The sequence below is a fragment of the Dreissena polymorpha genome, chromosome 11 (assembly GCF_020536995.1).
Source record: "Dreissena polymorpha isolate Duluth1 chromosome 11, UMN_Dpol_1.0, whole genome shotgun sequence".
In the NCBI taxonomy this organism is placed as follows: Eukaryota; Metazoa; Mollusca; class Bivalvia; order Myida; family Dreissenidae; genus Dreissena; species Dreissena polymorpha.
The window spans coordinates 75,211,676-75,224,188 of record NC_068365.1 but is presented as its reverse complement, the minus strand read 5'-3'; the positions used below and the strand labels follow the sequence as shown (position 1 = coordinate 75,224,188).

The window sequence follows — 12,513 nt, the reverse complement described above, 5'->3', positions numbered from 1 at the left end:
ATTAGTGGTGATTCTTTATTATTCTCAACATAATCTAGTTTTTGTTCTGAGACTGAAATATAGGACAGGTCAAACTAAAAGTTTTGGTTATTTTTTTTTTCTTCTTAATATTGGTATTTGCTGTATGAATTAAATAGAATGGTAGTTCACAACTGTTGCGACATGACCTCATACCCAACCAGACATAATGAGAAGCAGATTGTTCAATTACTTGCATTCAACTGACATTAGTGCTGTGTATTTATTTTCGTTTATATTGTTTTTCTAGGTCTGAGATTGCATTAGGACAGACAGACAGACATTGTATTTGACTTGCACAATGTACATCGTCAACATCCCATGTGGTTAGTATTGATTTAAGTCAACATGTAAATTCACAGCAAAACAATTGTCTAACACATGAATATATACATGTACAAAACAAATGCATATTGAATTACAGAGGATGAACAATTGATAAACGATTTAACAAATCCGATCTGATACTCAATGATTCCTTAACAAATACACACAGTTTTATCAGTTCAGACCTGTTGGTTGATTGTAGCAATTGTACATTACCAACTTTCATGACTAGTGAACACACTGGCAGCCACGTTTTTCAACAGACCAGAACCATTCTCATACACATCCAGGATATCATTTAAACAAATATTCTGACAAAGTTTAATGAAGATTCATTTAGCCATATAAGGAAAAATGCTCCGCCCCTTGGTGGCCATGTATTTCAAGCAACTGGAACCATTTTCGAACTTGTCCAAGATATCATTGGGACAAATCTTCTGACAATGTTTCATGATGATCGGACATTAAGTATGGCGTCTAGAGGGTTAACATGGTTTTACTGTAGCTATATAAGGAAAAATGCCATGCCCCCTTGGCGGCCATGTTTTTCCACCAACCGGAACAATTTTCGAATTCATCCAAGATATCATTGGTGCAAATCTTCTGACCAAGTTTCATGAAGATCGGAAAATAAATGTGGCCTCTAGAGCGTTAAAAAGGTTTTACTAGAGATACATATATCGAAAATTGCCCCGCCCCCTGGTGGACATGTTTTTGAACCAACTGGTATCATTTTTGAACTCGTCTAAGATATTATTGAGATGAATCTTATGACCAAGTTTCATGAAGATCGGACAATAAATGTGGCCTCTAGAGTGTTAACAAGATTATACACTAGCCATAAAAAGCCTCATAACGAAAAATTTCCCGCCCCTTGGCAGCCATGTTTTTCAAGCAAACGTAACCATTTTCAAACACAATCAAGATATCATTGAGATCAATCTTCTGACTAAATGTCATGAAGTTTGGAAAATAAATGTGACCTCTAGAGTATTAACAAGGTTTTACTAAAGCCATATAAACATGTAGCCATTTAAGAAAAAATGCCCCGCCCCCTGGTGGCTATGTTTTTAAAGCAACCGAATCCATTTTTGAACTTATCCAATATATCATTGGGACAAATCTTCTGAATAATTTTTATGAAGATCAGAAAATAAATGTGGCCTCTAGAGTGTTAACAAGGTTTTACTATAGCCATATAAGGAAAAATGCCCCGCCCCCAGGCGGCCATGTTTCTCAACCAACCGGCATCATTTTCGAACTCGTCCAAGATGTAATTGGGATAAGACTTCTGACCAAGTTTCATGAAGATCGGACAATAAATATGGTTTCTAGAGTGTATACAAGATTTTACTATAGCAATTTAAAGCCATAAAGGAACTAGAGCTTTGTCACAGATGTGATGTATACCCCCACGTGCCGCATTAACACAGACTATTTTGCATGCTGTCGTCACAAAACAAGAGAATCAAATTTATGGCGATTTTTAAGAATTATAATGCCATTATAATTTATGGACATTTCGACATTTGAACTCTTGAATTCTTTTGCATGACATGCCGTCCAAATTTATGGCCATTTTTTTACTTTTGAACGCCAAGTGTGACCTAGAGCTTGGAGTTATCGACATAATTATTTTGCATGACACATCGTCCAATGATTGTGAACAAATGTACCAGGTATTTTTAAAATCTCAGAATAAATGACATAGTTATGGCCCGGACAAGATCATTTATGGCCATTTTTGATCTTTGAACTCACAGTGTGACCTTGACGTTGCAGATATCGACGTAATTCTTGCGTGCGACACGCCGTCCAATAATGGTAAACAAATATGCCAAATGATTTAAAAATCTCACAATAAACAACATAGTTATGGCCCGGACAAGCTCATTCATGGCCATTTTTTACCTTTGAACTCAAAGAGTGACCTTAACCTTGGAGTTATCGACGAAATTCTTTCGCGCGACACACCGTCAAATGATGGTGAACAAATATGCCACATGATTTTGAAATCTCAAAATGAATGACATAGTTATGGCCAGGAAAAGCTCATTTATGGCCATTTTTGACCTTTGAACTAAAGTGTGACCTTGACCTTGGGAGATATCGACATAATTCTTTCACGCGACACACCGTCCAATGATGGTGAACAAATGTGCCAAATGTTTTTAAAATCGCACAATGAACGACAAAGTTATTGCCCAGACAAGCTCATTTATGGCTATTTTTAATCTTTGAACTCAAAGTGTGACCTTGACCTTCGAGATATTGACGTAATTCTTTCGCGCGACACACCGTCCCATGATGGTGAAAACTTTGCCAAATAATTTTAAAATCTCACAATAAATGATAAAGTTATGGCCCGGACAAGCATTTGACCCTTGAACTCCAAGTGTGACTTTGACCTTGGAGATATGGACGTACTTTTTTCACGCGACACACCGGCCCATGATGGTGAACAAATGTACCAAGTTATTTTAAAATCTAACGATAAATGACATAGTTATGGTCGGGACAAACTTTCGGTTTAAAACACACTAAGTGGCCCCGTGACCTAGGTTTTGACCCGGCATGACGCATATTCAAACTTGACCTAAACATCATCAAGGTACAACTTGTGACCAAGTTTTGCGAAAATCGGATGAAATTTCGGGACAGACCGACAGAACGACCGACCGACAAACTGACTCCTATATAGCCCCCATTACCAATGGTAATGGGGGTATAAAAATGCCCAACCCCTTGGTGGCCATGTTTTTAAAGCAACCAAAACCATTTTCGAACTCATCCAACATATCAATGGGACAAATCATCTCACCAAGTTTCATGAAGATTGGAAAATAAATGTGGCCTATAGAGTGTTAACAAGGTTTTACTATAGCCATATAAGGAAAAATGCCCCCCCCCCCTTCTGACGGCCATGTTTTTCAACCAACCGGTATCATTTTTGAACTCATCCAAGATATTATTGGGATGAATCTTCTGACCAAGTTTCATGATGATAGGACAATAAATGTGGCCTCTAGAGTGTTAACAAGATTTTACTATAGCCATTTATAGCCATACAAGGAAAAATGCCCAGCCATTTGGCAGCCAAGTTTTTCAAGCAAACGTAACCATTTTCGAACTCATCCAAGATATCATTAAGACCAATCATCTTACCAAATTTCATGAAGATTTGACAATAAATGTGGCCTCTAGAATGTTAACAAGGCAAATGTTGACGGCAGGACGACGGACAAAATGCGATCACAAAAGCTCACCATGTGATAATAGTCAATCTGTTTTTAGCTCACCTGAGCACAACATGCTCATGGTGAGCTTTTGTGCTCAGGTGAGCTAAAACAGATTGACTATTATAGTAACATGTGTTTATGTATTTCTTTCTTATATCAACATAAGTTGAACAATTACATACAAAATAAAATGTGTCCTCAATATCCGTGGCATAACAACAAAGACAATATCTTTCTTGTCTAGCAATAGTGTTTCCATTATATCTACCAGTCTGTATAAACCGAGGACTTGGAGTCTTTTAGACAACACTCAGACTTGGGAAGAATATATTTTTTATCCGAAAGGTTTTATTTCAATATTGCATATATGTACATATAAAGTATAACATAAAGTATAATAAACAAAACCAATCAAAGATGCAAAAGGTAATTATTTACATAAATTATTATATAAATAATTAAAAAAAAATAAACAAGGGCTGTTTGTAAAACGTGCATGCTCCCCTATATGGGCTATAAGTTGTAGTAGCAGCCATTGTGTGAATACGTTTTTTGTCACTGTGAACAACGGTGGTGGTGGTGGTGGTGGTGGTGGTGGTGGTGGTGGTGGGTGGTGGGTGGAGGGTGGTGGTGGTGGTGTTGGATACAATGCATTACAAAAATGCAGTTAGCCTTACATTTGGTAAAATTCAAATATATTACAAGGGAGGCAAATGCTGTAACAAAAAAGAACATGCATAAACGGTAGTTGTTTCCCTTGTTTGAACCATGCAAATCCTTAAAATGCCTATTTCCATGTGACCTTCACCTGTGACCTTGAAATTTGACCTAGTGACCTCAAAATCAATAGGGGTTATCTGCGAGTCATGATCAATGTACCTATGAAGTTTCATGATCCTAGGCCCAAGCGTTCTTGAGTTATCGTCTGACAACCACCTGGTGGACGGACCGACCGACAGACAGACAGACAGACCGACATGAGCAAAGCAATATACCCCCTCTTCTTCGAATGGGGGCATAAATATAACTTCAGTGGCTTGTAATTTTGAGCTGGAAAAAAAAACAAATATGAATATTACATAACAAGAGGGCCTGAAAGGCCGAAAGTCGCTCACCGGAGATTCCAAGAGGGCCTGAAAGGCCAAAAGTCACTCACCTGAAATAACAAGATATTATTGGGACAAATCATCTGACCAAGTTTCATGAAGATCAAATAAAAAACCTCAAAAGTGATAACAAGATTTTACTATAGCCATATAAAGAAAAATGCCCCGCCCCCTGACAGCCATTTTTTTCAACCAACCAGCATCATTTTTGAACTCTTCCAAGATATTATCGGCAGGTTTTATCTGATTTTGGGGAAAGGGCCTGACCTTTTTTGAGGGGAAAAAAATCGCGCGAAATGCCGGATTTTGGGGGGAAAATCACTCCAAACGCCTGATTTTGGGGAAAATAAGGAAAGTCTTAAATAATCAATTCAACATATTTTGATGTTTTTTAAACAAATTCAAGGCAACAGATAATTTAATTATGCAATATGTTATATTGTCTACACTGGATGATGTTAACTTATGTATTTAAAGTTAAAAAAAAAAATATATTTTTAAGGGGAAAAAAATGAAGTTCGAGGGAAAATTTACCTGCCGAGGGGAAAAAAATCCGAGGGGAAAGGGCCGATTTTCGGCGGGTCCCAAAGAAGGAAAACAAGCCCTGTATCGGGATGAATCTTCTGACCAAGTTTCATGAAGATCAGACAGAATGTGATCTCTCGAGTGTTAACAAGGTTTTACTTAAGCCATATATAACCATATTAGGAAAAATGCCCCGCCCCTGGTGGCTATGTTTTTAAAGCAACAAAAACCATTTTCGAACTCATCCAAAATATCATTAAAACAAATCTTCAGACCAAGTTTCATGATGATCGGAAAATAAATGTGACCTGTAGAGTGTTAACAAGGCTATACGTTTCAATATAATTTAAAACAAGGGCTGTTTGTAAAACATGCATGCCCCCCATATGGGCTGTCTGTTGTAGTGGCAGCCATTGTGTGAATACGTTTTTTGTCACTGTGACCTTGACCTTTGACCTAGTGACCTGAAAATCAAAAGGGACATCTGCAAGTCATGATCAATGTACCTATGAAGATTCATGATCCTAGGCGTATGAATTCTTGAATGATCTACCTAACAATGAAGTTTCATGATCCTAGGCGTATGCGTTCTTGAGTTATCATCCAGAAACAATTTTACTATTTTAGGGTCACCTTGACCTTTGACCTTGTGACCTCAAAATCAATAGGGGTCATCTGCGATGTCATGTTCAATCTACCTATGAAGTTTCATGATCCTAGGCGTATGCGTTCTTGAGTTATCATCCGAAAATCATTTTACATTTTCGGGTCACCGTGATCTTGAACTTTGACCTTGTGACCTCAAAATCAATAGGGGTCATCTGCGAGTCATGATCAATCTACATGTACCTATGAAGTTTCATGATCCTAGGCGTATGCGTTCTTGAGTTATCAACCGAAAACCATTTTACTATTTCGGGTCACCGTGACCTTGACCTTTGACCTAATGACCTCAAAATCAATAGGGGTAAACTGCGAGTCATGATCTATCTAACGTTGAAGTTTCATGATCCTAGGCGTATGCGTTCTTGAGTTATCATCCGGAAACCATGTTACTATTTCGGGTCACCGTGACCTTGACCTTTGACCTAGTGACCTGAAAATCAATAGAGGTCATCTGCAAGTCATGATCAATCTACCTATGAAGTTTTATGACCCTAGGCGTATGCATTCTTGAGTTATCATCCGGAAACCATTTTACTATTTCGGGTCACCGTGACCTTTGACCTAGCGACCTCAAAATCAATAGGGGTCATCTGCAAGTCATGATCAATGTACCTATGAAGTTTCATGATCCTAGGCCCAAGCGTTCTTGAGTCATCATCCGGAAACCACCTGGTGGACGAACCGACCGACATGTGCAAAGCAATATACCCCCTCTTCTTCGAAGGGGGGCCTAAGTTAAGTTAAGAAGAACATGTGTCGAAAAATGAGAAATAAGCCAGATATTTAATTCTAAAATCGAAAATGTCTGAACAGTCGATTTCGCCAGAATGTATATCATGCATGTACAATGTGAATCTTAATTTAGTTAAATTATTGTTTTTAAATTCCTGCAGCGATGTCTATTCATACGACACACGAACACTAACTCCGATCCTAATAAAAAGACGAATTCTTCGGTTATTGTAGGAAAAGATGTAAGAAATATTTTCATCACCATCGGCTCGGGGCGCTAATTTGTCATTGCTGTATTTTATGAAATTTGTTTTCAATGTCTTGCCTATTTTGTTGTATTGTAACATGTATTTATCAATATATTACAATTTAACACATATAAAAATCGTAGAGTCTCGCTTTAATCGTTTGACAAAAGAATGCCATATTGTACAGAATCATCAAACAATACAAAACATATTCAAAAGTTTGCTATCTTCCAGAATGTAAAACAATCATTTATAATCAATTCCACTTAATCTTCTTGTGCTTAAAAAATATTTAAAAAAGGGAAAAAACTCTGTCAATGCAACATAATTTTTCGAAAGCCATTTTGCAGTTACTTCCCTTGACATGCTTAACTAGAGTGTTCAAAAGATGTTTTACTATATAAATATAAGGAAAAAGGACCCCCTCCCCAGCGGCCATGCTTTTTTACTGATCCAAACCATTTTCGAAGTCAACTGTTATATCCAGAAAACACACGTTCTGACCAAATTTCATGAACATTGGGACTTCTAGAGTGTTCACATGTTTTCAGTATTTACATATAGAGAAAACTGCCCCGCCCCGTTGCAGCCTTGTTTTTTCACCGCTCTGGACCATTTTCGAACTCGTCCGAGAGATATCAATGAAACCGATGTTTTGACCAAGTTTCATGATGAGTGGGCAAAAATAATTACTTCTAGAGTGTTCACGAGGTTTCTCTATAGCCATATAAGGAATACTGCCCTGCGCCATAGCCGCCATGTTTTTCAACGGACCTATCTCGACCATCCATGTCCACATTACCCACCACGGGGCACCACCAACATAGGCCTTGTCCACCCAAAATTGCCTTATTATATAACATCTATGCGGTGTGGGGATTCGCGTCGGCCTCTGCCGGGCATCTTTTAGTTGATTATTTATTACGCCACATGGAGGAAAAATGGGTTTTTTGCTATATGGCCATTATAGCAGCATTAGCTAGAGACCAGTCTGCATATGAGCAGCTAATGAGACCATGAAACATTGCCTGACTTAAAAGTTGACAGGCCCTGACTAGATTGCGCAAGTCTATATTAATGATGAAATAACTTGGGCATTGCTACTGTATTGTATTTTTTATCCCAGATGCACGATTTGGAAATTTTAGTTGAGGGCCAGAAGGCGATGTTACACACCAATTATTATACGAAAATCCTGACTTTGTGGTTTCAAAGATTTTTGATGTATTTATGAAAATGCATGTTAATCCCTAGTGATCTACACATGCAATAGACTGAATCATTTGAACATTTTAAAATTAGTGTCACCCAAGGATCAGTTTGACCAACGTAATACACAATAACATCCTTCGCCTGTTTCGCAATCTAAATGAATCAAGTTACTAATATTACACAATAGAGAGTACAGTAAACTGTTTACTGAACAGACAGATGACATATCCTGTAAATCACTAATGCCGTAAAATTGCATCAATAGCGTTGACTTCATTTTCGTTTAATCGTAAGATTAGCACTTATTATGAATCACTTTATTACCAATTGTGTGTATTGTGTTGTTCATGGATGTTGCAGATTGAACATTATGATTAACTTACACACTCGTGTTCATGCATATCCACACAAGTCACACCTTTACGGTCTTTCTTCTGTATGTATCCTCATGTGTATCTTTAAGTAACCACTCTGGTTACAAGCATAAGCACAAACCTCACACTTGTACGGTCTTTCTCCTGTATGTATCCTCATGTGTCTCTTCAGGTTACTACTATCATAACATGAATAACCACATACCTCACACTTGTACAGTCTTTCTTTTGTATGTATTCTCATGTGTTTCTTCAAGTGACCACTTGTTTTACAAGCATGATCACACACCTCACACTTGTAAGGTCTTTCTCCTGTATGTATCCTCATGTGTGTCTTCATGCTAATTTTTTGGTTACATGCATAACCACACAATTCACACTTGAATGAACTCCCGTATGTATGCATACTCATGTGTGTCTTTATGTTACCAATCGTTTTACATGCATATCCACACAAGTCACACTTCTTCAAGTGACCATTGTTTTTACTCGACAAGTTCTTGTCTCTGATAAGGCCAAGTTCTCTGGCAATTTCATCTCCGTGCCTGATCAGCAGTTGCTCTCCTGTAGCAATAATATAACTTTTCACAACTTACTGATACAAAATTTGCAAATGTTCACCATTTTCTAAGAAAAATTAATGCCTCCACTAGTCATGTGCATATGACATGTGTAAATATTATTACATAAAATGAGTGTTGATTCTTTATTATTCTCAACATAATCTAGTTTTTGTTCTGAGACTGAAATATAGGACAGGTCAAGCTAAAAGTTTTGGTTTTTTTTTCTTCTTCTTAATATTTGTATTTGCTGTATGAATTAAATAGAATGGTAGTTCACAATTGTTGCGACATGACCTCACACCCAACCAGACATAATGAGAAGCAGATTGTTCAATTACTTGGATTCACCTGACATTAGTGCTGTGTATTTATTTACGTTTTTATTGTTTTTCTAGGTCTGAGGTTGCATTAGGACAGACAGACAGACATTGTATTTGACTTGCACAATGTACATCGTCAACATCACATGTGGTTAGTATTGATTTAAGTCAACACGTATATTCACAGCAAAACTATTGTCTAACACATGAATATATACATGTACAAAACAAATGCATATTGAATTACAGAGGATGAACAATTGGTAAACGATTTAACAAATCCAATCTGATACTCAATGATTCCTTAACAAATACACACAGTTTTATCAGTTCAGACCTGTTGGTTGATTGTAGCAATTGTACATTACCAACTTTCATGACTAGTGAACACACTGGCAGCCACGTTTTTCAACAGACCAGAATCATTTTCATACACATCCAGGATTTCATTTAAACAAATATTCTGACAAAGTTTAATGAAGATTCATTTAGCCATATAAGGAAAAATGCCCCGCCCCCTGGTGGCCATGTATTTCAAGCAACTGGAACCATTTTCGAACAAGATATCATTGGGACAAATCTTCTGACAATGTTTCATGATGATCGGACATTAAGTATGGCTTCTAGAGCGTTAACATGGTTTTACTATAGCTATATCAGGAAAAATGCCATCCCCCCTTGGCGGCCATGTTTTTCCACCAACCGGAACAATTTTCGAATTCATCCAAGATATCATCGGTACAAATCTTCTGACCAAGTTTCATGAAGATCGGAAAATAAATGTGACCTCTAGAGCGTTAACAAGGTTTTACTAGAGCCATATATATGGAAAATTGCTCCGCCCCCTGGTGGACATGTTTTTCAACCAACTGGCATCATTTTTTAACTCGTCTAAGATATTATTGGGATGAATCTTATGACCAAGTTTTATGAAGATGTTACAATATATGTGGCCTCTAGAGTGTTAATAAGATTATACAATAGCCATATAAAGCCATATAATGAAAATTTCCCGCCCCTTGGCAGCCATGTTTTTCAAGTAAACGTAACCATTTTCACACTCAATCAAGATATCATTGAGATCAATCTTCTGACCAAATTTCATGAAGATTGGACAATAAATGTGACGTCTAGAGTGTTAACAAGGTTTTACTAAAGCCATATAAACATGTAGCCATTTAAGGAAAATGCCCCGCCCCCTGGTGGCTATGTTTTTAAAGCAACCGAAACCATTTTCGAACTTATCCAAGATATCATTCGGACAAATCTTCTGAATAATTTTTATGAAGATCGGAAAATAAATATGGCCTATAGAGTGTTAACAAGGTTTTACTATAGCCATATAAGGAAAAATGCCCCGCCCCCTGGCGGCCATGTTTTTCAACCAACCGGCATCATTTTCGAACTCGTCCAAGATGTTATTGGGATGAGACTTCTGACCAAGTTTCATGAAGATCGGAAAATAAATGTGGTCTCTAGAGTGTATACAAGATTTTACTATAGCAATTTATAGCCATAAAAGGAACTAAAGCTTTGTCACAGACGTGACGTATACCCCCATGGCCGCATTAACACAGACTATTTTGCATGCTGTCTTCACAAAACAAGAGAATCAAATTTATGGCGATTTTTTAGAATAATAATGCCATTATCATTTATGGCCATTTATACAACTCATCATTTTTCATAACTATTCCTCTGTTGTTCTTTTCTTTTCTCTCTTAAAAAAAAATATATATATATATATTAGCGTATCTTGTATAATATGTCTGAACTTTATTGCTTTGTACAATCACAGGCTGTCAAGTGACCTTTTTTCAAAAAGTAGGAAAAAATAGGAACTACTTTTGCAAGAAAAGTAGGAAAAAAGTAGGAAAAAGTAGGAACTTTTCCCTCAAAAGTAGGAATACATAATACTTATTTTTTAGACACAGGTCCAGGAAACATAGCTTGAAACAGAGCAGGAGTGCCATCACATGTTCTGTAACAGTATGGATACCCACTTGAAGCTACCTTAAGGGCCCAGAAGATTTCAGCCTTTTGTACCTGTTCCTTGTGTGATGGATGTACTTGCATACAGATAGATTTATCCCCACAACCCTGAGAGCTGCTTGGCTTTTGGGCACTTCCAAACAAACGCTTTTGTGAATTATCATGCATGTATTTCATGTTTTCCTTGTGTTTTTATCCATCTGCATGACTTATAAGTTGATTAGCACCAGAATTACTACAAGATGGACTTCATTCAGACAGTACAATATCTTGCAAACTCATTGCCGGTATCTCTTTTGCACCATGATCCCAGTGTTTTTCCACTGTTGTCCAACTTCTCCATCCATGAAGGGTTAAACTTTGTTTTCCCACTAGGAATTTTAGCACTTATAGTGTATCTATGATAATTAAGTTTCAAGCAAAGCTACCCTGATAAAGAAGTATACATGTAATTAGATGCTGTTCATTTTGGTGTATCATCAAATAAGTGGTTAGAGGTCTTCTGTGCATCGATATAAAAATGGTAATTATATTGTGCATGTTATATCCTTAAGCAGAAGACCAAATTTATTTAGTGATACACCAACTTGTTGTACAAGATTAATACTAGTATATAAAGCAGTGTAAATGCTCTGCTACAGCTACATTGTGAAACCTTTAAATTGACAATAGGGTGCAGTTATAATGACTTAAGTTACATTCAAAATGATTGGTCATTGCAGAGCAGATTATGCAACTGGAGATAGGACCTTATCACCTGACATCTTTTATGACAGCATTGATTGGGCAATGAAACATTGTTTATTCCAGTTTCAAATAATGGCTTTTACATTATTGATGACTTTGCGGGAGTGTAATAATGCCGTTTAATAATTTTAATACTTCGCTTTAACACCTTGAAGTTACCTCACTAGCTATGGCATTATTAGACAAAAATTGTGTTTGTCCGAAACACAATGCCCACTATTGCGCAGCTTTGAAATAAAATTTCAATATATCATTTGGCAGGTTTAGAAATTATCTCCCTTTTAAAGCTTATTACTTCCCTTGGATTGTATTTTTTAACTTTTGACCTTGAAGGATGACCTTCACCTTTCACCACTCAAAATGTGCAGCTTCATTTGATACACATGCATGCCAAATATCAAGTTGCTATCTTCAATATTGCAAAAGTTATGGCCCATATAAAAG

The 12,513-nt window shown here is 37.0% G+C and overlaps 2 protein-coding genes across 5 annotated transcripts in view; both read right to left on the bottom strand.

The window, feature by feature from the left end:
- The window catches only part of LOC127850138 (uncharacterized), a 106,874-nt gene that overhangs the window by 10,025 nt on the left and 84,336 nt on the right, over nt 1-12,513 (bottom strand). The gene's annotated exons all lie outside the window — the stretch shown is intronic.
- The window catches only part of LOC127850146 (zinc finger protein 679-like), a 39,903-nt gene that overhangs the window by 2,326 nt on the left and 25,064 nt on the right, over nt 1-12,513 (bottom strand). For 3 of the 4 annotated variants that reach the window (XR_008035075.1, XR_008035076.1, XM_052382972.1), the window contains one exon: nt 8,457-9,011. The exons of the other annotated variant lie outside the window; for it this stretch is intronic. Coding sequence is in view for 1 of the 3 variants with exons in the window: in XM_052382972.1 (XP_052238932.1) it covers nt 8,494-9,011 (518 nt within the window). In the remaining 2 variants the exon portion in view is untranslated. The remainder of the gene's footprint in view (nt 1-8,456; nt 9,012-12,513) is intronic. 4 annotated transcript variants of the gene reach the window in all.